At 33.4% G+C, this 27,997-nt stretch overlaps 4 protein-coding genes across 9 annotated transcripts in view; 2 read left to right on the top strand and 2 right to left on the bottom strand.

The window, feature by feature from the left end:
• The window catches only part of LOC146527758 (guanylate cyclase 32E), a 34,489-nt gene extending 33,305 nt beyond the window's left edge, over positions 1-1,184 (top strand). For all 3 annotated transcript variants that reach the window (XM_085204220.1, XM_085204221.1, XM_085204222.1), the window contains one exon: positions 81-1,184. In XM_085204220.1, the coding sequence (XP_085060346.1) occupies positions 81-287 (207 nt within the window). In that variant the 3' untranslated portion in view covers positions 288-1,184. The remainder of the gene's footprint in view (positions 1-80) is intronic.
• Positions 1,138-22,472, bottom strand: LOC146527757 (receptor-type guanylate cyclase Gyc76C-like). Of its 4 annotated transcripts, none has more exons than XM_085204215.1 (25): positions 22,313-22,472; positions 21,746-21,936; positions 14,810-15,017; positions 13,978-14,175; positions 13,837-13,902; positions 13,308-13,548; positions 12,960-13,106; positions 12,416-12,612; positions 11,733-11,916; positions 11,246-11,406; positions 10,508-10,798; positions 10,031-10,150; positions 9,517-9,657; positions 9,079-9,150; positions 8,074-8,163; positions 7,704-7,779; positions 7,467-7,625; positions 6,953-7,124; positions 6,498-6,638; positions 4,299-4,521; positions 3,601-3,745; positions 3,071-3,273; positions 2,615-2,750; positions 2,253-2,352; positions 1,138-1,781 (listed from the first exon to the last, which is right to left on the bottom strand). In XM_085204215.1, exons 3-25 carry the CDS (start codon positions 14,987-14,989, stop codon positions 1,268-1,270), a joined length of 3,957 nt encoding a protein of 1,318 aa, XP_085060341.1. In that variant the 5' UTR covers positions 14,990-15,017; positions 21,746-21,936; positions 22,313-22,472; the 3' UTR covers positions 1,138-1,267. The 4 variants fall into 4 exon arrangements, with proteins under 4 accessions (XP_085060341.1, XP_085060342.1, XP_085060343.1 ...); XM_085204216.1 differs by having other exon boundaries at positions 22,266-22,437; XM_085204217.1 differs by lacking the exon at positions 21,746-21,936 and having other exon boundaries at positions 22,313-22,440.
• A 654-nt stretch (positions 22,473-23,126) lies between these two features.
• Positions 23,127-26,209, top strand: LOC146527756 (corepressor of RBPJ and splicing regulator). Its single transcript, XM_085204224.1, has 5 exons — positions 23,127-23,474; positions 23,545-23,639; positions 23,746-23,996; positions 24,712-24,964; positions 25,356-26,209. Exons 1-5 carry the CDS (start codon positions 23,403-23,405, stop codon positions 25,414-25,416), a joined length of 732 nt encoding a protein of 243 aa, XP_085060350.1. The 5' UTR covers positions 23,127-23,402; the 3' UTR covers positions 25,417-26,209.
• On the bottom strand, positions 24,958-27,763 carry LOC146527755 (T-cell immunomodulatory protein). The gene is made up of 2 exons (XM_085204223.1): positions 26,238-27,763; positions 24,958-26,165 (listed from the first exon to the last, which is right to left on the bottom strand). Exons 1-2 carry the CDS (start codon positions 27,583-27,585, stop codon positions 25,735-25,737), a joined length of 1,779 nt encoding a protein of 592 aa, XP_085060349.1. The 5' UTR covers positions 27,586-27,763; the 3' UTR covers positions 24,958-25,734.
• Between the last annotated feature and the right edge of the window lie 234 nt (positions 27,764-27,997).

Here is a 27,997-nt window from a genome sequence, read left to right as displayed (position 1 = left end):
TAACAAAGCTTCTTGTGTTGAAGTGTTGAATTTTTATTACTTTATTTACTTTGAAAGATAAACATAAATATCTATTACAGGTGGTTGGCGAAGGTCGGGCGGCTACCACCAAAAGGCCAGAGCTGCTAGAAACGCCGAGTCTCCGACACGAGTACACCAGTGTCTCCTGTCCCATCATAGAGCAGGCGGAGACCCGCTGCGACATCCGCCTCGTCGTCAACGGGCACGAGACACTCGACAACGACACCGTCGACACCGCCGGCATTCCGCTTCTCGCTGATGCGTAACCCACTAGTCACAATACCGTATACACAGGTACACTACGTATCTTCGCTTAACTTCTCTCATTACCCAATTTTCATATTTTGAAAGTAACTAAGCAAATTTTATTTATTTTTATGGTTTTAACTAAGGAAAAAAAATGTTTTAGATGTTTAAAACATAGCATCTGCCTCTGCCAAATAATTATTTTTGGCAAAATGAACCTTCTTGCGTAGCCATAAGATTCTGCCTACAGAAATGTAACAACGTAAGTGAATAAGCCTATAACAATTTTGATGTTATTTCATCCATGAATGCATGGCCTAGTGGTCAGAGCGCCTGGAAAACTTCCTAAAGGCGCGAGTTCAAGTTCAACTACGTTCAATTTTATATTTTTTAAAACTGTTTTATTACCCTTGTGATGTGAATCGTAAAATACTTATTATAAACTATGCTAACTTCTCCTATATCGACGTATAGGATGTTTTAAAACCTTTTTTTGTGATGTTGGAATTTGAGCGATGTTACATGTAGATATTTATAACTGATTGATGATACATATATTTTATCTATTAAATTTATATAGACGAATTTAACACAGCTCAATGTGGTTCATAGCAAATGATTCCTAAGTTATATTTTTATCTGTTGTGTTTATATATATAATCTTTATATTTAAAATATAAGGTCCCAATTTTGTGCGTAGAATAACTAGACTTTAATATTGAAATAATATATTTAAGAAATGTTTTTAAGATAAGAAAAAAGAATATAATATACTATACTTTCTATGTTTACCATAAGACGCGAAGAATTCGCCGTCGTAGCCATACTTAGCGTTAATGTGATCTATGTCAGTATTATTAAGAAACCATGTTCAATAGAAATTATTTAATAACATTAAACTCTTATTTCACAATTGACGGTAACATCGTTTTACTTACACATATTATTTACAACGGGTTTCCATATACATATAAGACAGGGGGAAGGGGGAGGGGAGCGGTTACACGGCGGACTCGCGATCCAGCAGGGGCGGCGCGCGGCGCAGCGACGAAGAGGTGCTGCGCGCGCCGCCGCCGAAGATGCCCAGCAGCCACGAGCGGATGGCGAAGCGCGGCGTCTTGGCACCCTTCGCGTCTGCTACGTTCTCCAGCGAGCGCCACTTTTTGTAGAACTCAATGTAGTCCGATTCCGGCACCTTGCGCTTGGGTCGCTCCAGCTTATTGCTCAGGCTGGCCTTACGGAGCAGCGGGCTGTCCTCGTCGCGCGCGTCCTCGGCCGGCGCGCCATTGCACAGCGTGGACGACACCGTGGCGATGGCCAAGGCCGGGTGGTCCGCGTCCAGCGAGCGCGTGGTGAGGTGCCGGCGCAGGCGCCCGCACGCCGCCAGCACGTCCAGCGAGCGCGCGGGCCGCAGTACCGCGCCGCCCCCGCACGCCGCCCCGCACGGCGCCCCGCACGCCTCTCCACACGCCGCCTCGAACGCTGTCGACGACGCGATGGAGCTCAGCGCACGTCTGCAATGCAGATTAATCATGTATACATAACAACATACCTCACGATACATTTTTAAAAATTAATATAGTCACGAGTTATAATGCGTTCCAATAATATATCATCGGTTTCAGTGTAGGACCTTCTAAATGCTAAAGTAGGTTTTATACAGTAGACAATAAAAAATGCCTGAAAAGCGGCGTGAATACTTTAAAAAGGTACTCGATTGTACGGCCCAGCGTGCTTACAACATAATTAATTTATCATTGCACCACTTAATAGATAGTTTACGTAATCATGTTGACAAATGACTTTTATTTCGAAAATTGGAGTTACGAGATTATTATTATCTGTTACGCCGACGATATTTCCTTTAATATCTAGTGGAATAAAAAAACATGCAAGTTAGTTAAGCATTTACAGTTATTACAAAATAGCAAAATATTTATTAAAAACAAACAAAATAAAAAATCAGTGGTTGTCGGGATGCGGACCTGTTGTAGACGTTGCCGCGGCGCACTTGCGGCGAGGCGGGCGCGGGCAGCGACGCGCCGCTATGCAGGCGCTGGCGGATGCGGCACTCGCCCTTCAGCTCTGTGGGACAAACTCCGGTCTTACACCACTAGTCTCAACTCTTCCATATTATTATATATATAAATTTTCGGTATGAGGAGAGTACATTTAAATTTTATATTTCATTGAAGTATTTTTATCAATACCATGCTGACAATATAAACTGTTAAATTATTACTTAATAATTATAAATATAGTTATATCATGCTATAATATCAAAATGCTCTCAAAAATGCCAAGTCCACGCATAATAAAATACCTATCTCTTCTACTTTGTATATACCTGTGATAGACGGATGTCTGGAGTCGGTGAGACGCGGACTCCTACGCGGGCGACAGAACAGCGGTCGCTCTTCTCCTTCCACCGTCCTCTTTTGTATAGCTTTCTCGGTAGCGCCGACGAGCCAATATGTTTGCACCTAAAGAGATACAAAATAATAATGTTGAAAATTTATTCCTTAAACACAGTTTAATAACAAAGCTTAAAGTATATTTCATCATTTTTTATTCATATCAAATAATCATATTAAAAGATAATATTGGTATGAACAGATTAACTTAACCATTTATCTAACAGGCCACCATTTAACTAAAAGGCCATGTTAGCATTTGATTTTAATTATAAATAAATTAGGTACCTTCATTTCCACATTTCTTAATGTTTCAAAAAGTGGATAGTTAACGATAATACAGTCATTAAATTCTCATCCCTTTCGTACACCGTATAAAGAAGCAATACCTGTCCCTTCCCCTTGATGGGTATGGTGCCGCGCGGCTCAACCGTGTAGCCGCCCAGCGTGTCGAGCGCGGCCTTGCAGCTCGGCGAGATGTGTATGCGGAGCGGCTCCCCGCTGCTCTCCATGCGCGACGCCGTGTTCACGGTGTCCCCGAACAGACAGTAGCGCGGCATCGTCAGACCCACCACGCCCGCTACCACGGCGCCTGTTCATTAATATAACGACGGGAAATTTGGATTATTTCAAAAATTTTCATTACAAATTTTTTGCGAAAGTTACGGATAAAGCTGTATTTTTAAAAGTGACGCAAGTTATTCTATTTATTTTACGGTACTTATTATATTATACTTTCCAAACAATTTCAATTTCTTCAATTTTATAAGTATCTAAAAAAACTTAAATTTAGACAAATAAAAATTATGCAAAGTTAGTCTATAATGAAATCCAAACAGTTTATCGTTACGTTCTATCACGTAAACATAGCGGTAATAATAGAAGAAACAAAAAAGTTATAACTATATATTTTACTTACCCGTATGAATCCCTATCCTTAATTTTAAAATTTCATTTGGCCTGTGAGATATCTTATGTGTCTTAACAGCGTTAAGCAGCTCCAACGCCATGGAAGCAATTTCACCCACATGTCGGTCGTTGTTTCTTATAGGTAGCCCAGATACCTTAAAAGAATCACACATTTTTATTATCATTTTATACAAAACACAAATATAAAAATTGCTAAATCAAAGGTAATCGTAGCGTAGGGGCAAAAGCGTGTGGCTGTACACTAATAGGAGGAAATAAAATATTTAAATTTTTCAATCACTCAACATGCAGTGCCTCCTGAATTAAATGTTGATGTTACTTTTTAACAGAAGTATCATAGAGCTACGTAACTTAGATTTAGTAATATTTATTTAAAAAATTTCTTAATATAATGGCTCTACATATTCAAACAAATTAACGTTAGGGCTGGCGCTGGTTTTAAAATTAAATAACAAACCCAATATCACTTTTACTCTATTGAAGCAGATTATAGAAACATGTTTTAAAAGTTTTAGTGCTATTCCACATAGAAAATTTAAATTCCGCGTAGAAAAAATATTTTTTGAAACCTTTAAAAAATTTATGTCGAGCCCGCATCATATTATGTTCGTATCTATGTTCTTATCAAAGGTTAAAATTCTTATACGCTTATTACAATGAATTTATATAAGATTATTCAACACATACCACCATATACGCATCGCCGATAGTTTCCACCTTATACACGTCGTAGCCTCGTATGATCCTGTCGAACACCGTGTACAAATCGTTGAGGAAATTGACGACCTGCAGCGGCGTGCTCTCCGCGGACATGGCGGTGAAGCCCACGATGTCGCTGAAGTAGATGGTGACGGAGTCGAAGGACTCGGGCTCGACGCCCTCGCCCGTGGTGAGGCGCCGCGCCACTGACCTGCAACAACGTCGCAAATACTTAATTTTGTATGTAGATAATGTTTTACTGAAAGTCTTACTATCACTACATAGAATGAATTACAGCATTTTATATTTATTGGATTGGGAACTAATTTCAGATATAAATATTTTTATAATAACAATATAAGTTAGATGTACCTACTTTACAATTTTATGTTTACATTTTCGACTCATTTAGCTATAACATTTTAATTATTAATCTAGTCTATAGTCTAAGTATCATGCGAAATCTCTACTTTAGATAAAATATGAGTATGAAAAAATGATGCAAGGGCTATTGTTGTAAAAGTAATTTAAAGTATTAAAATGTATTATAGTACAAATATACATAAAATATATTTAATTTTCCAAAATAGGAAAACACTTATAATAAAAGAAAACACATTATTAGTAAATCAAATAAGTATTATTGCAACACTATTAAGAAAAAACCATATACAGAAAGAAAATAATTAAAAAAAATAACATGCTTCATCGGAGTTAATGGTGTCTACAAGGGGTCCCGGACGTCTACAGAAAATCTACAGAGTATCTAAAGAAAGTCTACAAGCAATCTCCAACACCGATCTAATACCGTAATGCGCGTCACCATCACATGAACCCAAGCAAGCTCTATACTACGTCGGTTAGGAGTGCCGAGTCGCAGACAACGGCGCCTACAGTCACCAATAGAGAGTTAATTACCTCAAGACATTTTCACGACATTTCTATAATGGATTCAACCCCCACATCTGGAAAAGAACACAAGTACAACAAAGTGAATACAAATACAATTGTTTTTTTTTTTGTTCCTTTCGCTACGAGTGCATGTACTACTGCTTTACATCGAGTCCACGTCGATGGCGCTAGGGTGGGATAATTTGTATCTCTAAACGAGTGTGCTACTACAATATTTTTTTATTATTTAGTGGAATAAAAAAAATTATAAATTTTCATTTTTTAAAGATGTTCTGATAAATATCTGTGCCTAAATATCTATCTATATTAGAAAAGAAAAAATATAACTATAAATAATAAACGAAATAATTTGACCGCTAGTGATGTAGTGGCTAACTATCGTGTATATGGCAGACAGTGTTTTATAATAATATAGAATCATAGTCCTCATTTAAAAAGAAAATAATAAATAACTTAAACATGATAATCATAAGAAATAACCGTTCAATCTGAATAATAATGAAATTCATCAAAGCGTCTTCACATTATTTGTGATTGTTGAGTAAATGAATGTAAAATGAGACGTAATCATATATAAATAATGTAAATGAGAGTAACATGTGACTGGACTGAATGTAAACCAGTGCGCGGTCGCGGGGCCGCGTGCGGGCTTGTTGTATTTGCGTCTTGGTACCGGAGATAACATTAATACAGTACATTAGTTACATTACATACCTTTATTAGTAACGAATAGCTGATAACATCGCCATGTCTTAACACTAAATCCAGCTCTAACATGCACACTCCATTTAATTAAATATATTTTACTATAAAAAAAAGTTCTCGAAATTATTGACTATAATATTCAAGTAAACATATAATTATTTACATTTAACGTCGACAATATCTTGATTAAATCTTCGATATACAGTTACTATAGTAAGACTGCTATTTTTACAAAATTCTGGTTTTAAATGGGTAACCCACATGGGAATAAGTCAAATGTAATATATGTTAAAGAGGTGCATCAGGAGTTAAAGACTGAACATTGAAAACATACAGAATAATTAATAAAGCCACATTGATATGTTAAAAAGGTGACATTGATATATTTAAAATTAAATAATTACAAAGGTAGTATTTAAGTACTACATAACGAGGTTGAAAGAAGGGGGTTAGATAGAAATCACGAATATTTTCTTTAAATAGACAGAAAGATAAAAATCTTATGTAGTATTTAAATACTTCATTATATCGCAGAAACATTTAAATGGTTTGTACAAAATGGACACTTACTTTGGTAGCATTCTATGCAGCAAATCTTCTGTTTTCTGTTTCTCTTCTATCAAAAGCCTCGTTCTCTCGTTGACTAGTTCTTCTAAATTATTAGCATACTTTTCCATCATGTCCATCATCTGATCCATAATGTTTTTTGAGCTGAAAAAAAAGGATGATCAATTTAAAAAATATATATCGTTGGTACTGCACTTAGCAGACAACATACGATAATTTAGATTCGTTTGATTTACTTAATTACAAAAAGTTAAGAACTTTTTTTAAATTAGGCTGAGTTTTGCATTTGTGAAAGTGATTATAAAAGCAGAGCCAGGATTTTTTTTTAAACAAGGTCTCTCCTACTATGGACGGTCTCTCATGGCTGAAGATTGTGGTCTTGGTGGGATAAATATCTGGTAGGTGAGCGACATCTGGATCTTTTTCCGACTGTGTTCCGAATTTTACTGCATACTCACTTGCCGGACTTTATCTTCTTGAGGCGTGTCCGCACACCGGGGAAGTCGGGGCGTGCGGCGGGCTCCTCGGCCCAGCAGTCACGCATCACGTCCAGTATGAACTCGTCGGCGTCGAGCGCACGCGTGTCCGGCCGGAACGCCTCCTCGCCCCGCTTCACGCGCTCCACTATCTCTGTGTATATAAGTGTATGTGTTTGGATTTTGTTCAAAGTAAATTAAGCTATTATTTGACATTAAACGCGACGGTTATGAGTTCAATTGGTATTTGGGAGAATCAATTCTATTCTTTTCCTCGCTGTGATAAAAAGACACGCAATGTCTATATAAAATAAGTAGAAGTTGGCGAACGGAAACTTAATTTTATTAAAAAGGAGGCTATTCTGGCGCAGCGACACAGCGGCTGGTTGTGAGTTTGGATGTCGACTTGTTATAGTGAGTTGAGTTGAGTAGGTTCGATTCCCACTTAGGGGAATGAGTTTTTAGTTGTAGTGAGAAAAAACTTTTTTGTTTTTACCTTTAGGTTCCAAAGAAGTGGCACCAAAGGGGCCTCGTCGTGCAATTATTTCGTAAAGAATAATTCCAAAAGCATACACGTCGCCCTTCTGCGTGCCTCCCACCGTACAGTTAGGATCGTCCAATTGTCTCAACAGTTCAGGTGATTTCCATAGCAAGCCTTAAAATTATTAAATATAGGTATTAAATATTTAAATCTGAAGATTAAAAAATATATTTAATAATAAAATTACTATACCTCTGTAATATTGATGTTCACCAATAAAGTCGTTTTCCGCACAGCTTTTCAATTCATGTAAGCCAAAATCAGTTATCTAACAAAAAACAAACTATATTTCAAATTTATCATCAAGGACGTTACAGATGTAATATTTTGGATCTAGATGTGGATATAGATATAAGAGGAATATTATTTTGGTTTCGATTAGGGGTATAATTATTATTTATTTTCTTTTTTTATAAGTATTTTCTATAAGTGGTGTACAAATAAAGTATAATAAAAAAAATCAGATTATCCACTAATTTCGGAAAATATCATATATAGAGCCATAACATTCCTATTTATTATCATAAGTATTACAAAAATATTAACATAGGCAACTTCTTACCTGTAGCATCCACCTAGACGTCACTACACAATTCGAGGATTTGAGATTTCCGTGATATATCAATGGAGAAGAGTGAATAAAAATCATACCCTGAAAAGAAAACGCACGTTATTATGTCCTCCTTTGAAACTATATATTAAATGTAAATAACTTGATATTTAACGGTTACGTCGAAATGGCGGTTATATTTTAACTTCAAACAAGTCCTAAGAATAGATTGTATGCACATTCAACTACATAGCTACGTAAATCATTGGAGTGTAACAGGAAAACAAAAGATGAGTTATAAATAACTTTACGTCATGTTTTGTAAGCATTGTCTGAACAAAGAAGGTACGAAATTCTAAAGATAAAAATTACAGGTCATATTATATGTATCGCGTATTACTCACAACACATTTAGTTTGTGAAAATTCAGCTCACATTTTGCATTAAATACAACACAATCTTCGAAAACAAGTTCATAAAAAATTTTATAAAATCAGTTTTACGCTGTACCCCGCATACAGCAGGGTAGTCAGAGGGAGCCTAGTGCTAAGATATTCCCTGCCCTATTTTCCGCCAAATTCTGGAGGTATTGCGTGTTGAGTGGCGGAACTCAATGCCGCGCCTTGCCTCGACACAAGAGCGATATTAAAATATAAATTTAAATAAATATTTTATTTCGTCGGGTGGGGATCGAACCCACAATCAGTCGCCTTTCCAGTCACACACTTGTGCCCCTGCCATGATAATGTTCAAAATTTGGTTGTATATTTAACTTATTTCTTTATTTAACTTGTAACATTACGTGAATTGTAATAACGGAAAGTAATCATTAATAATTTGCAAAAGATATTTCAAATTCTAAAATTCATCTATTTTTAAGGATGGCAACAGCTGAATTTTTGTGATTTTGAAATAAACGTAAAAAAAGAAAAAATAGATGAAAAAAAATTTACATCTATTCTAATCATAACGTCAAATTCAAAATTATTAAAATTAAATATCTAAATATTATATTACCTTAATGAGATCATGCACCAGTGATGATATAAACATTTTGTCCAACTTTATATCTTCATTTTCAATAATATCCTGCAATGATAATACAAAATAAACAACTCTTTTTTGGTTTTAGAAGGTCATTTAATATAAATAATGGTTATTTGGTGACAGTGACGTTAAAAATAATTAATTCGTGATTACAACGTGACATTGGCGATTAGTGATCAACTGGCACGCTCAACTGAACTGAATTGAATTGATTCGTGTGACAGACATTAAAGCGGTAATTACATTAAATGCATATGTACTAAAGATGAATGAATACAAACAGCATTAATTCAAAGTAGTGAGTTAAACGTTATAAAACAACAAAAGTGTCTGTAAATAAATGTAACATAAAGAAGTTCCCCAAAATTCAAAAAAAGGGGGTTAAGGCAGTACATCATGGATACTTACATACAAACTCCCTTTGGCACAGTAGTCGGTTAGCAGTAAAACTCGTAAAGGCTCTACTACTGCGCCTATGAAGGAATTGAGGTTGTCGTGACGCAGCTCGCGAAGAAGGCGCATCTCTTTCATCACGTCACGTGGTATATCCTGGACCATACAAAAGAGTATTTCACATAAATATATTTTTTAAATTTCACGCTGTATCCCAGTGTATGAGAGTAGGTGTCGTAAGAAATTAATGCCTTTGGACTATCATGTTTACAGCAGGACTCTGTGCCGCTGAGCAACGACCGCAATAAATATGAAAGCATGTTCTTTCGATCAAAAAATAAAATTAATAAGAGAAATTTGAAATCGGAATATTCTTTACACAAATGGGCCATTGTTCATTGGTTCCGCTAAAGAAAACCATCATGATATTCACAAATTTAACTATATAATAGAAATAAAAATAACTTTATCAATCACTAACATTGTATGTTAGTAGTAGTAGATAGTATAGACAATATTTGTTGCTTACTTTCTTTTTGCTGAACTTCAACTCCTTAATGCGTACAACATTTCCTTTGTATTGGGCTGTCGATGTAAATATTTGCGTGCAACATTTGCTCTCATACGACATACCACTTGCTAAGCTTAACTGTGAACATTAAAAATACAATTTATCGATATTTTCTTGTAAATATTTATTTTTATAGCTAACGCAAACAAACCATTTTGATTTCCTAGCTCTGGTACAGAGTGCGGTATTAAGCTTTGACATTCGAATCTCGTTAATAAATTATGAAAAATATTGTAATATAATAAATATTATTTTTAGCTTCACGGCATATCCCCCGTACAGCAAGTTAAGCAGAAGAAACTTAGTATTAAGGCCACTCGGTTTCCCATTTTCCAATCAATTTTCGAGAAATTAATTGTCGCATGGCGGAACTTAACTTGTTACCAGTTGTATTATAATATAATAGGCAATTTAAAAATACCTAATAAAAATTACCTTACTAGGCGACCAAACGAGTCCACTATTCAAATATCCACCTATCTCATGAGGGTCTATCTTCCACAGCAGGCCCTCTATCTCCTGCTCTATCTTCCATTTCCTATATATACTGATAGTAACGACGAGAGCACAGAACAGTGTCACAGCTAGTGTCCCAGCCACTACAAGTGATGTTATTTGCGAATCGTCCTTTGGACACTTCTCGTTGAGGAACCCGCAAGATGGCTCAGCTTCCGGTTTAACTGAGTCTGGCCAATCGATAGGCAATTTTGAGTTAAGCTTATACTCCTGTAATAACAGAACATAGAAAAATATTAAAATTTAACTTAAACTTAAATTTATGTACATTTTTTAGGTAGGACAGAAACCTAGTGTAAAATTTTTTAGCTCCATTTCTATTAAGACCTCCTTTTCCCACTTTCTGGAGGCATTGCGTGTTGAACGGCAGAACTTGTCACCAGAGCGAAAAAATGGAAATATTAAACATTTCATTCCCCCGAATGGGAATCGAACCCACAATCTATGAATTTTATCAAAAAGTAGTATTACGTAATATATCATCAGCTTAGAGTGTAAACCTGCTAACAGCCTATTCAGCAAATTATCAGGAAAGACAAAAAAACGTCTTTAAAAATTATGAGTATATATGTATTATTAGAAGTTATTTATATTCTCTACTATATAAAATAGCAATACTATATAAACAGCATACTTTAGTTCACATTCTCTACTCACGGGAAATTCGCGTGCGCTTTGCTGGAAGTGCCCCACGGGTATCATACTATGCGTGCAGTTGTTGTCGTCGTCGGTGAAGTTAGTCGGTTTGAATGCCAGCACTGAGAAATTACCCTCAGAGTCCGCGCGTTCGTCCAAACGGATTGACATTCCCGATACACCTTTAAAATACAATGTCATTAAGAAACTATTTTTATATAAAAATATATATTACTAAAACTAATAATAGTTTAATTGTATGCTGTAAGAGATAATAAATAAGCAATTAATAAGAAATATTTTTTAAACTCAAAATGAGAATTTTATCTGAAAAGGATTTTTAACGTCGCGGTTTATTGAGCATATAGCATTGTAGTTGGGGAGAACCTTGTGACACTATCATGACAAATACGGTCCAAGCATTGCGTGGCGTGGCGGAATGCAACAGCGCTCTTTGTCTAGAAAGCAAACATTTAAGTGAGAAAGTATATTAAATAAAAAAACTTACTTCTGAATGGAGTGATGCGTATCATTTTCGACACAATAAGAGATCCGTTCGTCGCTACACTCATTAGCTTTTGATAAGTCAAAGTTTCATTTTTAAGAACAGTTTCTTCTCTAATAAGAGTGTGGAGTGCGGTCGCGTAAAGCTTCACAGAGTCGTACAGATATGCGGCGTAGATGGAAACAAACTGAAACATTCAATAGATAATATCTAACTGTTGAATATCTGAATAGTTGTTGGTGAGATCATAATATTATAATACTAATGTTAAAGGTGTAATAACTGAAAACATATACTAATTTATTCATGTATATAAGAAATTTCAACCTTATTAAGAAATAGCATTTAAATATAGAATTGATTGACCAGTTGTACATTATCTAATTTGATAAACTTATACAGGATGGAAGCGTCTGCGCTCCTTTTACGGGAGCAGCATTTAGGGAAAAATATTTCAAACGCACACCTAAAAAAAAAATTATTAAGATACGTCAACATTTCAGGCGAAGGATGATGAAGGATGATATTTCGAGTTAACGGAACTCGACCCCGCGCTTTGTCTTGTCAACAGTTCATTCCTCCAAATGGGCATCGAACCCACAACCTTCACATTTATAATCGAAAGTTCTGTTTTATTATTCCATTAAACACAATATAGACATTGTAAGCAAAACTAATATTAATACCTTATTAAACTTCTTTTCAAAGACAGCTGGCAAAGGGAACTTGAAAGGCTCCATACTGTTGTAGTCGCGCACTCGACTTGTAAAGTACTCATAACTACCCTCCGGCTCCGACGACACCACAACTAGCAGCGACTGTGCGCGCTTGCGGAACTCTGTTGTGCGCGGACACACCAGTTTGGACGCGCGATCCTCCGTTTCTGTGTTATAAATAAAAATAATATTATTTATTTTTTGTTTTTTTTTTAATTATGAATTTATTTACATTATTACATTAAATTAAGGGTCAGTCGTAGCATAAAATGCGACTGTAAGCCGACTGGTTGTGGGTTCAAATTTCACTCGAGGAAATGAAATATTTATAAAAAATATATATTTCCATTTCTTAAAGACAAAAAAATATTATTTCAGGTAATACTGATGTTTATTTTTTTATGTTAGAGAGAATGTGTTATTTACCTAACATTTTTGTTAGTCTAATATATATTATACTATCTTCAATTAATATTTAACTGTATTAAGATATTTTGTGACGATATTTACTTACTTATTAAATATGTCAAAGATTCTTTAGGTGAGTAGGTCATCATGTCGACGAATATCACCATGTACTCGCCTTTCACAAACAATTGCAAAGACTCCATTGCAGACATCATGTCTATTAATCCAGACGTTGAACCCAAAAACACATAAACTGAAAAAATAAAAAAAACTTCTTAGGTGCTTAGGGAACATTCGGGTAATATTTGGTGGAAGGCCGGCCGGAGATGGCCTTATCAATATATATACTCATATAAAACATCATTGTGTCTTGTCTCTTTCTATTTCAATAGATCTGGATTGAAAAAATAAACGAAAATCTAAACGTTATATACAAAGAGAAATATTTTCCTACTTCGTGTTCTATTCTTAGTCTCCTGTATGAACTGATACCAGAAGCCAGGGGCGCAGCAGGTCATCTTCTCTTCGCAACATTTGAAGCTGTCAATGACCGGACGTTGGTGGTTCACCGTCATGTTATTCATTTTCGCGTGGTTCTCGAGAGTGAGAGCCACCGTCACCCACGACTCCTCGTAAAGTATTGAAAATTTATTCCATCTGTAGTACCGTAAGAGTGATATTACAGATTTTGTTGCCTGAAATATAATCATTGCCAGTTTTAAATAGTATTATATAATTAAATGTATTTTTAAATATTAAAATATATGTATATATAATACTTTTTTTATTTATATGTTATACTGTAGATCATTCACATACACTCCAATATATTTGATTTAGAAGATAATGTATTGAAAACTTGATTCATTAAGTACAATCTCACAATTAAAAACACAGGAATATGTAAGTCTATAAAATTTCGAATTTTCAAAGATCATGAACAGAATTTGTATAAAGTTAAAGAGAAATAAACCACGCTTTACCTGAGTGTCGGGCGGCTCCAATCTTGCGAAATTTGACAACGTTGATGTTTGGTAATCGGAACATTTCTGAAAAAAAAAAAATTTAAGTAATAATGAACAGTTCATTCATTGACTTTATACTACAAAATAAAGTAAACTTACATAGGAGATCATAGGTAGATTCCTGGACTGAGCTATGATGGCTTCAGTGTGACAGCGTCCCTCGGGCCCGAAGAAGGCCACCACACCCGAACAGCTCATGTCAGTGAGCAGTCGGGTGGCGATCACTGTATCACATTTTGTGTCGCTCCACTCTAGCGACAGATGCACATCAGGCAATAAGTCTGTACGATTGTTAATCTGTAATAAGCAAAAACAATACATATAGAAATTGATATATTGTATATCTTTAATATAATATAGATGGAGTCGTTTGATACAAGAGATTTCAATAAATATCTTATTAATTACCTACAAAGACTTGGAAAGGACTGTTAAATCTATATATAATTTAGGTCATAATTAAAAGGTAACAAGTACCTAATAATATTTACTAACAACATAACGCTGCCTAATGAAAAGTCACGTGCAAATAACTAGAAAAGTAGGATATCAACACAGTCCGGTGCGTGCACGTAAAACAGTAAATATTTGATGTCTAGAATTGGAATGTCAATGTTTGAAGGGACATTTAGTTTATACATACGTACAAGTACATATTATTTTAAGCGGATCATATTACACAATACAATGTAGGCTAATATCCAATAGGATATCAAATTATTTTCGATGTAGAATATGGAATCAGCTTCACGCTGTACCTGGAGATCTGTATGTGATTCTGGAGGCACTGCATGTTAAGTGGCGGACACGATACACCAAAGTGAAGAAATATAAATTTATATAATGAAAAAATAAAATAAATTTAAATAAATATTTCGTTTAGAATATGAAAGAGGTATAAAAATTAAGATACAATAAGATTATTTCTCACCTCATCAAGTGCCAGAGACAGGGCCCCAGAGATTGCCAGCCCCTGTCTATCTCTAAGTTCCCCTTTAATTGAGGGAAGGTAACCAATGGTAATGTTGAACTTCTTAGCGGGTGCGGCAACCGAAGGCCCGGCCAGTAGCCCCAGCGCCGCGAGCAATAGCACCCGCGCGCCGTGCCACATGCCGTCGCCTTCACCGCAGTTCTAGCACCTGGAAATTAAGTTAAAAATGTACTACTAAACAGAGAAAAAAACTTGGAATATATATTATGAAACGATAAAGGGATATGTGGATATAAAATAATATTTATCTATTTGAGGAACAAATTATCTATTAATAAAGTTTAGCTTAACGCTATATCCCGCATATAGCATGATAGGCAGAGGGAGCCTGGTGTTGTCACTCCATTCCCCACTTTCCACTCAATTTTCGAAGCAGAGCGAAAAAATGGAAATCAAAATAGAGCTCAAAATTATTGCGTTTATAGTCACATCCTTTTGCCACTTCCCCACAAGAAAAAAACCTTAAACGTTTAAAAAACCAAGCACAGGGCATTCAAATGCCTATTGATAACAAAACCTTATGATAAATTTAATTTAACATTGTTGTTAATTAATTTATCTTTGTGTCGTTTATAAGGAAATATTAGTATCAAATTGTAAACATTGAGTCTAACAAAATAGTTCTACGTGCTGGCACACATGAGTTACAAAGATATAACCAATAAATAAAAATAATATGCATATGTATTCATAACATGAGAGAATATCATAATTAATATTATGTTTATATAATGTCATTTATCTATATTTATGCAAAAAGAAGCCAATTGAATATTATATTTTTTTTATTTCGTATGATAAGTTAATTAATGGAAAATATCTTTGGCTATAACATCTTATTATTTCCTTGAGGGAGTGGGGATTTGTACCCTCTTTCATAATCCACAAAATAGTTGAGTTACTGTTACTATTACAAGTGAGTAGCAGTAGAAGAGAGTAGTAGTTATTGACGTAATTCTTCGACTATCATTTCCGCTAAGGAAGGGTTATTTTTTCATTTTGACAATATAGTGACTGGTTGTCGCTATAGTGAATCTTGATTACCTACTGCCATGTGTTTAGTGACATTCGCAAGGTTAAGAGAAATCGATTGATGTAAAAAATATTAAAATTGGCTAAGGCGTTTGGTCTCTACAATGCTATAGGGACACACATATATACATACATAAACATATTACCCTCGTTTGCGACGCACAGTCGTATTAAATGTAAACAACGAATGAAATTTTGAATTCATAATCCTAAACAAAAAACGACGCAAAGTGCTGTAAAATGTACGTTGCGTGGAAAATTTACCCTTTAAGGAGTGCCCCTCATTGGATTTTATTATTTTGATTTTTATTATAATCTAGATGTAATTGAGCATTAACCCCTCAAGCCATATCTATAATAAAAAATAAAATAATAAAATCCAATGAAGGGCACTCCTTAAAAGGTAAATTTTCCACGCGACGTACATTTTACGGCACTGTGCGACGTGGCTCTTTTTTGCATAAGCACAAACGTTTATCTGGCACAGTTATTTTATTATTATTTATCTATTAGTAAAGTCCGCTACAAATGCAACATATCAATATATTGCAATAGAAATATTTTCACCGTTGCTATCAAAAAGAGAGAGAGAGAGAGAGATTGCTAATAATTACATATAAGTACTTATAACATAAAAAAAAGTCAAATGAAAAAATACAAGAAACATCTATTTTTGTATGTTAGTAGGAAGACTTCCCGTGGCACGTATTCCGTTCTCAAATGTAGGAATTACTTCCCTGCTGTCAACTAAGTAATTGGCTCACAGCCGGCGGCCGATTAAACCAATTGACGTGATGTTATTTTGACAATATGACTGTGTAAAGCCAGTTTCATGGAAACGAGCGTCACTTGCATGAACGTATAAGAAACGTGAAATACAAAATCTTTTAACGTTATACTTAATATTTCTTCCAGTTGCAAATGGGACTGGATAGACTAGATTTCTATAAGTAGAAACATCGTCCACAAGTAAAATTTACTTGCTCTAGAGTTCCACACATACACTACTACTTGTTACTATTTTATATAGTATATGTAAACTAAATGCAAACGTAAAATTTCCCAGAAGCCATTTATTTTATTTATATTGTTTTAGAATAGATAATTTATTGTATTAAATTTATTATAATGTTTTGTTTGTTGTTTATTAACTAGGGTCGTAGATTTGTGATGGCAGAGTTGTGGGTATCAGACGGATACTCCGATACAGGCCAGCAGCAACTGCGATCTCGCCTTGAGATAACGTCAGCGATAACGCTATGGAGCTATATTTAGACATTAATAAAAAGGTAATGTGGCGAGATTCTTTTTTTTAAGGAATTGAAAATATTTACTTAAACTAAAAGATTTCATATTGTGATGATGTGTCTCTTGTTAGATGTTATTTATTTATAACAAAACTTCTTTAGAATTCATATTTCAATTTTCGCTTAACTTTTTATTTTACTCATCTCATATTATCAACATATACCAAATAACCTTTACGAATAGAACAACAAAATTGATGTAAAAACCCATAATACAATTCATATATTTTATATAAATTAAACATAATACTATACAAAATCCAAATACAATTTATCTCATAGTTAATAATAATAAAAAAATAAATTCAATAAAGTGACCGTAAAATTTTAAAAGAAATCTGATGTCTATGATCATAAAATATAAATTAAAACAAGCTAAGACAGATGGGCACGGGGCGTGATATCTGGAAGTGTGTTTTCTATTTAGGTATATCTCTATTGATAAAACTTTCACCGCACTCGTTAAATAAAAAGTATAGAAAATAAAAATTATGTCTTACCTAAACACCATTATACAATTTTTTGCAGCAGAGGAAGAAAAATAGTGCATATAATATCAACCAAATTATAGTAATTTTCATATTCAATGATTTTAAGGCACCAATTAAAAGGTACTTAATAGAAGACTTGTGGCAGCGGCAGGGGAGCTTATTATATTAAATATTTTCAATTTCCTCGCTCTGGTAGTGTGGCAAAGCGCAGCGTTGAGTTCCGCCACTCAACACACACGCCTCCAGAATTCGGTGAAAAGTGGCAAAACAAAAGTGTCTTATGGGAAAAGTGTTTTAGCTTTAAGTTCCTAGGTTCCCTCTATCTACCCTGCTATGTGCGGGATACAGCGTGAATAAAACATTATTATAACAATATTTATGTATTTAAAGCGGTATGTTTATAACAACTTATGTAGTATAACATTCCAATAACTCACGCTCATATTTGTTATAATAAATAGCTACTAGACAAAATTTGTAACCTCGACTTTGATACACGCGTATTTATTCATATAATATATTTACTAAGTTATTAATAGCTCATACGAAACTACTGAATCAGCGTCCTGATTGCTTAGAATTTAGTACATTATCAAAGTTAACTTAAATATATTATTACATTTTTGTTTTATCGTTCACTCAGGTTTTCCCATACTAATTCTGGATTTACAATATATTAGGTATATGACGTATTGATTGGTGCCTTTGTAAAAACGTCATCAAATAAACGATAACATGATTTTTCACAAATTGTCTTGATCCTCAAACAAACGTAAGCTTCAATTATAATACAAATCGAATAAATGATGGCTACTTCAGAAATTAGGCCTGTTATGGACTATGGTGTACTAGTAAGTCCCTAATTGGCATTCATAATAATTAATAATCAAGTAAAAAAGTGGAGTGCAACTGTAAACGCGACAGGTTGTGGGTTCGATTCTCACTCGAGCGAAATATAAAAATGAAATATTTTATTTATACATTTCATAGTCAATTCCGTCTTTACCACCAGATAATATGTTTGATACCACTTCTGGGAGCCAAATGTGTGAACCTAGGACATTTCCTAAGACGGCACAGTTTATATAGGAGTTATGATAAAAAAATGCTAAATTTTAACTCAAAAAAAAAAGTTCTTTTAAAGAAGCCTAAATTGTTTATTCAAAAAAGAAAAAGTTAAAATACTAGGACTATATTTCATGTAAATGACGTGAGTCTGTACGTTCATTGTAATGTTTTTGAACAGATTCACATTATTATTATATTTATTTATAATTATTAGCAGGTAATTATTATTCCACTGTTTAGAACATTTGAATAACGCAATGCTTTAATATCGATCTCCATAAGTTGATGTTTGACCTGCCACTCCCAACCACACCCACCCTATAAGATAATAAAAATCGACCACTCTACGTCGCCCCGCCAGCATACTGACTCTATATTACATTACATACAACAAAAACCAAAAACATAATTCAGATCAAAAAAAAAGAGTTGAGAGTTCAAGAACCCAACCTACGTGCGCCTAATTTTATTACTCGCTTTATGTTATTAGACAAACACAATTATTTTGCCGAAATATATGTATCAAATATTTTATTTATTTAAGGCGTATTGTTAGGGTTCCACACCTCAAAAGAAAAAAAAGAACCCTCATCATCACTTTCTTGTCCGTGTGTCAAGACCGTTTATCTCAAGATGGCGTGGAGGTCTCAAGCAGAAATTAATATCAAATATGCCATGCCTACGATCCCTTGAAGCAAAAAAAAATGTTTTAAATTATTTCTTCATTAAAGCAATCAAAAAGTACGAGCGTTTATGCACCGTTTTTGCTGCATTTTGTATTAATTTCGCCGCGTAAGGAAAAACAATTACAAATTAGTAGGAGCCTTCGGTGAACCAGACCGACTCGCACTTGACTACTTTTGTTTTCTTATAGTCCATAAACAGCAAGATAGAATTGCTCTTGTTTCAAAATATGTATAAAATATAAATTCTATTAATTGTTTCTAGTCCTATTTTGTACTTTCTTACAAAGAATTCTACTAGTCTACGAACAGATTTAATAAAAACGAAGTTGCGACATATTAATCTAATGTTCCGCTTATTTTCATAATAAATACATGCCATATAAACTATGCAATGAAAAGGCATACATCGACATTCAATTGGACTTAAGATATTAAAAGCTGTTTAATATTAATGTAGAGCAATGTATTAATTGATGTAACAAAATAAAATACAAAATATACTTCTCTAATAATTTTTAGTCATAGTTGTATTCCAAATACAACTATGACTAAACTCCAGACTCAGACTCCAGAGCTTACCTACTACTGTTACCGGGAGTTAGTTAGGTATTTTTGGTTTTTCGAACTTTATTTTTACGCCTTATCTCATTTCGGAGATCCTTCGAGATAGCGAATCGTCTTTCTTATAGCCCGTCGACACCTTTTTACCATTCATCGACTGATTCTCCTATGATATACGAGACGGAATGGAGCGAGCGTCCTAACGAAAATGAGATTACGTCCTTCACGTAGGTACGCTTCTCCTTCTCTGTCCTTTCGAATGGTATTATAATTTGCGAACTGGTGCCCTTTAATGATTTCATGGACCGGCTCCATCTGATTTGCAAGGCCGTTTACATTAAAAAAAGATATAGATAAAGAACGCGATTCACACTCGCGAGACTGATTGCACGAAATAATATTTTTCAATCTATTACTCTTCAAACTGAGCGGTAATGGACAACGGATGACTGAAACTACCGGGTGCCTAAAGCTGACATGTTTAAGTTTAATACGTAAACGAAGTTGCGAACAATGAAGTGGACAGATAAAAAATAAAATTAATGTATAATTTTATTTTTTTACAGGTTGCTTGTCAATTTTTCTGTTTGTACACGCACATCTTTGACACTATTGACTTTTGTTGTTTTTTTTATTGTATTATAAGGTTTAGACGGGGCATATGGTGCTAAAAAACTATTTTGAAAACTTGCATATTGTAACAATTCTTAGCAAATGTAACGTTAGCAAATCAACATCGTGATATAAAAAATGAGTATTTTCAATCATTTCTATTTGTTCGTGGCACAATGGTCTGTCTGTAAACGGAATAATTATGGCTTCGATGCCCACTTACTTAATAATTATATTAAATAATTAATTTATTTACATTTTCCTGCTTTGGTACAAATATTTGGCTTCGTACAAAAACTAAATATCTGGAATATTTACTATAACTGGTGTTACAATAAAATATACCATAGTAGAAATAGCAAGTTGTTTAACGTGACGGACATTTTCTCGTCTTACTCGTAGCACAAGTATACAATAATATGGGATATTATTTTGAGTCGTATTTTTATTATCAATTACAAAAGGTGATAACTAGAAATTGTATGACAAGGGTTATATATTTTACGGAAACGAATTTGCGTGTAACAAGTAGTCTAATAAAATATAGATGCGTCCACTACACATAATTCACTACTAAGTTACACTTGTATCACCTGCTCTATTCAAACGAAAGTCGGCGTATTGCCGTCGGCTTTCCATTTATACTTGACCAGAGTATTCTTACATACATATGTATATTGGTTGAGAAAAATAGGGGTAAGAAAATCGAATAACGAAATAAAGTGTCGGCGATTGTTATTTGTCCAAAGACATAAAAGCCTGTCTTATGATTCCCCTGAAAGAACAATGTTGCAGAATTCAAACTATTCTTTATTCATATTTTGAAGACCTTTTAAAAAACAAGTCTCTGGATCAATGTTTTGAAGTAATAATCTCACTTTTATGATATCACATACGTTTATCGTTATCAATAAATAGTGTAATAAGCATATATGTATATGCGTTATGTTTTTTGTTGATTTTGAAGCTATATTCTAATTGATTTATTTAGTAATACGGATTCACTTACGACTAAACTTAATCTATAGACTAATTTTAACCCAGACAACGTCAGGTTGATTTGATAATATCATTATTCTATACAAATTTACTTAAAATATAATTTAAATATTTACTTACCATGAATAAGAAATTATATTTCTTAAAATTTTTCCACTTCATAGGCAAAATTTATATTCATCACATTCAGGTGGAACTAATCATTTAAGTAATTCACTTTAGAATTTCATTTAGTCATAATATATGTAGTGCAAGTATTTACAATCATATAATGTTTACAAAGACATCAGGCTCAATACCACAGTCGAGTTCTAAAAATACACCAATACGATAAAACCGTATGAATGTGTTAAAACATAAAGCAACACAACGATGACAATGAGTAAATGTGGATTGTGGATCCGGATTAGCCGCTAGTTTTATTGAAATATTGGAATACAAGTTGTAGTCTATCACTTTAGCCACTTAATATGAAAAATGTAAAAGCAAACATCGAATATACTATCTAAAATTACATCTCAAACGATACACTCATATGAAATCGTAGTTTACTAAAACACCAGAGAGCATTTAGATATCAAATAAGTATATGACACGGGATGTTAAGATAGTTGTTAGTTATGGAAATAAGTTACATTACTATAACACTAGAAAGTTGAAAGTAAAATATTTAAACTGTAGAATTACATATTCAAGTAGACCACCACAAACAAAAGGACAAACTGTACAACGAAGTAATAGAGTAGGTACTACTCTCAAGTCTCAATATTCAACGTGAGCAACGCAAAAATATACTGTTGCCAATACAGAATACACCACAGATTACGGATTTATCATGTCATCCAGCAAGCCAGGCCGACTATTGGCTATCGCCGTCTCTTTCGTGAGGCACTGCACTGCGTCGTAGTTAGAGGGAATAGATGCGTCATTCGCGTGTACGCTTAGAGATAGCGATAATTTGCCTATGTAAATGTAAACTACATATATAACTGTAGTATTATGCTATTGCTGGGTTACCAGCTATCTAAATATGATTTACCAATTAACAATTATAAGCCGAAAAGCCAAGTTAGTTGGGTCATTTATTCGCTACAATACCTACTAAAAAGTGCTTGATAAGTACAAGTATCGAGTACAAAAGTATCGGTATTGAAAGGCAATGTACTCGATACCACAAACTATCGATCCTTTTTTCGCGTCTCTAGATATGGATAATATGGTAAAGTTGCCCATTTGGCAACTCGTTAGACGGAGTTATTATGGACAATATTTTTTTTTCTATTATTTACCTGTCTAGTAAATATTATATATTGATAGAAAACAGAAGCGGTTAACGTTTTTAAAATAAACACGATAAAAACACACTATATGTTTCCAAAGTAGTCGGACAGAGGTTCCACATAATTACATTAAGTGACGTGACGTGAGTGAAGATACCTTCCAATCGGGGCTTCCGCCTTCAAGCAACTGCATCCGTTTGACACAATTCCACTGCTTTTATTGTATTTTTCACCTAAATCTACCCACATTTACACTTGTACGCTAACAATATTATAATTAACCATATTTATTTGGGTATAATCTATATCACTATTATTTAATCTGTAATTTTATATTTATACATGCTTTTTATTATCTTTGTTTTGACATATGTTTATAAATGTCGTCCATTTTTTTCTCTTTATCTTTGTTAGTGTTACGTACTAGTCACTTGTACGTTTCTTAAAAAATCTATCAATTGCTTGCATTAGTGAAGAATCTAAATTATCTTGCAAAAATGGGAAAAGGTTTTAATAATTATATGTGCAAGAAATTTTTCCATCCAGCATCCAGGGATAACTTAAAAAGGGTATGTAGAATATATTATATGCTTACATGATATTTTACTTTATTAAACTTTACTTTACTTTATAATATAGGTATGGATGGCAGAGCAGAAAACTGACGCATACAAAAAAAAGCAAGAAGAACTAAGAGTACAGTATGAAAAGGAGCAGGAATTACATGAAAATAAGTATGTACACATTTGATTTGAATCGAATGACTCCCTTTTTCTATCTATTATAGTCTATTTAATCTGAAACAGATTATTTTAATAATTAATTTTAATATTTTTTTAGAGCCTTATTAAGCAAAGACAGTAAGGATAAATTAAGCTTAAACTTTATGTATGAACCTCCACCGGGCGTCAAAAAAGAAAGAGAACGTGAGGACAATGAACCAGAGTATAAATTTGAATGGCAACGTAAATATAATGCCCCTAGAGAAAGTTATTGTAAAGGTGACAATGAAATCAGAGATCAACCATTTGGAATATTAGTGAGAAATGTCAGATGCATCAAGTGCCATAAATGGGGGCACATCAACACAGGTAAAATTTTTTATTAAACGATATTGAAATATCCATCCAATCCATCCATCCAATGAGGTTGTGACCAGGCACATGTGACTGTAAAACAACAATTGTAGGTTTGGTTGCAATTCAGGGGAACAAATATCTCATTTAAATTTATATTTTCGTTTTTCACTTTGTACAGAATTCAACACCATGCTTAGTCTAGGCAAAGTGCTATGTTGAGTTCTGCCACTTAACAGGCAATGCCTCCAGAATTATGTAATGGGTAATGGTAATATCTTAAAACTAGGTTCCCTCTGCCTACCCTGTTATGTGCAGGATACAGTGTGAAGCTGAATTAATTTTTTATTACAATTTAAATAAATATTTTGAAAATTTTGTTTATTCTAGCTAGTTCTTTCAGTTTTAAAACTGTGTCCCACACATAGCAGGGTAGGCAGAGGGGATAGAGGAACCTAGTGTTTAGACACACTATTCCCATTAAGACTCATTCTGTTACAGCAGAATTCTGGATTGTGTAATGAGTGGTGGATCTCAATGGTGTGTTTTGCCTTATTACCAGAACAAGGAAAATTAAAATACTAAATATTTCATTTCCTTGATTGGTAATTAAACCAACTACGAGTCATGGTTACAGTTGCATGCTCATGCCTCTGTACCATATATTGGCTCAATATTTTTTTTTGCTATTTAAATTTACTGCTTTTACATATTTATCTATTTTATGCAGATAAAGAATGTTTGATGTATTCACTTTCCATGAGTGAGGCAAGAGCTTTACAAGCTTCAGCCGCTGCACCTGAGGACGAAGATGAAAAACCAGATGTACCAACATTAATGCAACAAATGAGAGACACCGGTCTTGTAATGAAGCCGGGGGCTATGCCTCTTACAGCCAATACAATAGTGGATAATGACACATCACTCACTGAAACTGATCTTATCAGTCAATTAACTGATAAACAAAAGAAAAAACTTTTAAAGTATGTATCATATATTAAATGTTCATCGAAGGAAAGAAAAGTATTTAAACATATACAAATTTTAAACATTGACTTGAACCAAAATTGAAAAAATTATATACTTCTTACTTATTAAAAAAATATTAAAATATTTTTGTTGTTAGCATATCTGTTGGGAAATTTTTATGAAGATGCTACTTACAACTATGTAACAAACATGTTAGTTTTGACATGCCATAAGAACATACACCTTAGTTGGTAAGAGCGTTTGGATAGTATACAGAAAGAGTAAATTTAAATTCAGCTTCAGTCAGACTTTTCATTAACTTCTAAATATTTTTCTTTCCAAAGTGTGTAAATATTTAAAAATCTTAAAAGTAGTACCTTTTTTATCATATAATATCATTTTCAGAAAATTGGAGAAATTGGAAAAGAAAAAAGAAAAGAAACACAAACACAAATCTAAGCATTAACCATGAAAAAAGAACAATCATACTATACATATATTCAATAACATTATGATACTTCAAAAAAATATACCAAGTCAATTCATTTAAATCATGTAAGACTTTATGCAAATTGGTTTATTTGGAAGTATAAAGTATAACTAAAGATATTCAGTGCAAAAATCTATTGCTAAGTCCATAATAATACTATAACAAAAAAGACTTAAATAGTATTTAAAAGTTGTTTAATTCAACTTTATAAAATTATTAACAGTGCTTAATCATCTAATAATGTCTATAATAAGGACAATCACAGATAAATACTTAAATATAGCAAATTAATAATTAAATTTTAACATATGTCTTTTCATCTATTTCTATTATATCTTGTCTATCATTTCGTTCTTTCCAATGTAAGTATAGTACACATCCAATAATAACAATTAGTATTGCTGTCAGTACAAAAACACTTTTCAAAATAACTTTACTTGGTGTTACAAAGAGTTGAGCTCGCCATTGTGATGGATCATCAGGTGGAGCCGGGATTAATACTATTTGTGAGTTGGGTATAATCTGTGTCCAACTTTTTGAGTAACCTGATAAGCCAACACTTAATGTATCAACAAAGTTGGGTGTCCTATCTAGGCCAAATATTGAATAGGGAAGTTGTAAAGCAAAATATGCTGATTGTGGCAATTGTGCACATACTCCTTTTCTATAAGTACTTTCTTGTGACCAAGTGTTGTAACCAATTTTGGGCCCTGGTAGATTAGTACCTTAAATATAAAAAAATAAAAATAAATATATCATCTATAAAAAATATTTTTTGTTTCATTTAATAAACTTACCAAATGTCACTTTTCTAGTGTATAATGTCCCATTAATAGTGGGAACTTTCTCATTACTCAGTCCAGTTACCACAATAACTTTTATAAAATTTGTATCATAATCCAATTCATTTCTGAATGCCTTCATAATATACTTCTGTGTGGAATTAGTGCTGTTTTTTTGTACATAAATGACATCAAGTACCCCGTCCATGTAAAAATCATAGAAAGTGGCCATTACAACATTATTGCCAAATGAATTAAATCTCTCCCATTGTACTTCAAAGGTCCTATGAAATTTACAACCTGGTAAATTACATGCCACATTATGAAGCAAAAAAGCTTTTGTATCTTTGCCATTGACAGGGCTTAGTGTCATGAGTATATCAGGATATCCATCCATGTTGTAATCTCCACTTCTCATTGTAATTGTGTCAAAATAAACTTCATCTCTAGGAGGGATAAATCTCCATAAAGTCCCTTTACCATCATTAAAATCAACTTGAAGATCATGCCATTGATGATTATCATATATTAAAATAGTACTATTAATACACTCTAAATCATAACATACTGGAATAACTAAAAAAAATTGACCAGACAGAGCTACATCTATAAATAATGCCTGACCATAAATAGTAGCATGACCAACTAATAATTCGATACTACTGTTATATTTAAATCCAATTTCTTCATTTAACCATATCTCAACATCTAAAGCAGTTGTTACCAACAGATCAGCAGCATTGTCATCATTAACATCGAGAAAAGAATGTGAATGTGGCAGTTTTATATCTTTTAATTTCTGTCCACTCATCATAATTTCAGTTGGTGTAGATCTTGATTTATCAAATACCCAAAATACTCTTTGCTTTTGACTGTTTATTCCAAATAAATCTAAAATCATATCTCTATTGTAGTCCAGTACTAATGGTTGTCCAATTGATATTGCTTTTATTAAGAGTGCATCAGAACAATTTAAAGTAGACATTCCACCCCACAGTATTCTCACTTCATGTACACTAGGGGTAACATTTTGTAATTGTGTAGTTATAAGTATATCCATGTATGCATCTCCATCAAAATCTCCGGGTACTATACTAGTTATATTAAGGTTATTAAAATTACATTTGTATAATGAAGGTCTTAGAAATGGCTCTTTGTCATGAGCAAGTAGTACTTCTACACTAGATGCATTGATTATGAAAGCATCAGTAAGCTCATCTGAATTAAAATCACCAAAAGCAGCAATTAAACCTTCATTAATATTACCAAAAGAAGTTTCTGTCATATCACTAACGAATAAGCAATGAACGATATTAATATATAAAATAAAGAAATACGGAATTACAAACATATTGATAAACATGTTACCAAATTTAATCTAAAAAACTGCACTAATTAACCTAATGAAATTTGAGAATATTATTAAAATAAATCGATGTGTCATTTAATTTTATAGTTTTAACATGTTTGCACACAAAAACTAAATAAATAAATAATTAAACTTGAAGGTGTATTTTCGCAATGTTACCATGTGGCTACAAATAAAGATTGCCAGAGTGGCGATGTACAAAAAAAAAGTAAATAATGTGAAAAAAATAGTTACCATCCCGTTACTTATGAAATCTATTTTATAAGCAGCCTGTCTGGAATATAAATAAAACTTAAGTTACATCATTGACAATATGAATTGATATTAATAATAATGAAGGTAACCCATTAAGTCAATTCAATCAGAATTGATTACATATAAATACTCTATGTAAAATAAAAAAATA

The sequence above is a fragment of the Heliconius melpomene genome, chromosome 20, assembly GCF_056956725.1.
Source record: "Heliconius melpomene rosina isolate 202511_hmr_F chromosome 20, ASM5695672v1, whole genome shotgun sequence".
Lineage (NCBI taxonomy): Eukaryota > Metazoa > Arthropoda > Insecta > Lepidoptera > Nymphalidae > Heliconius > Heliconius melpomene.
This window is presented reverse-complemented; position numbering and strand designations above follow the sequence as displayed.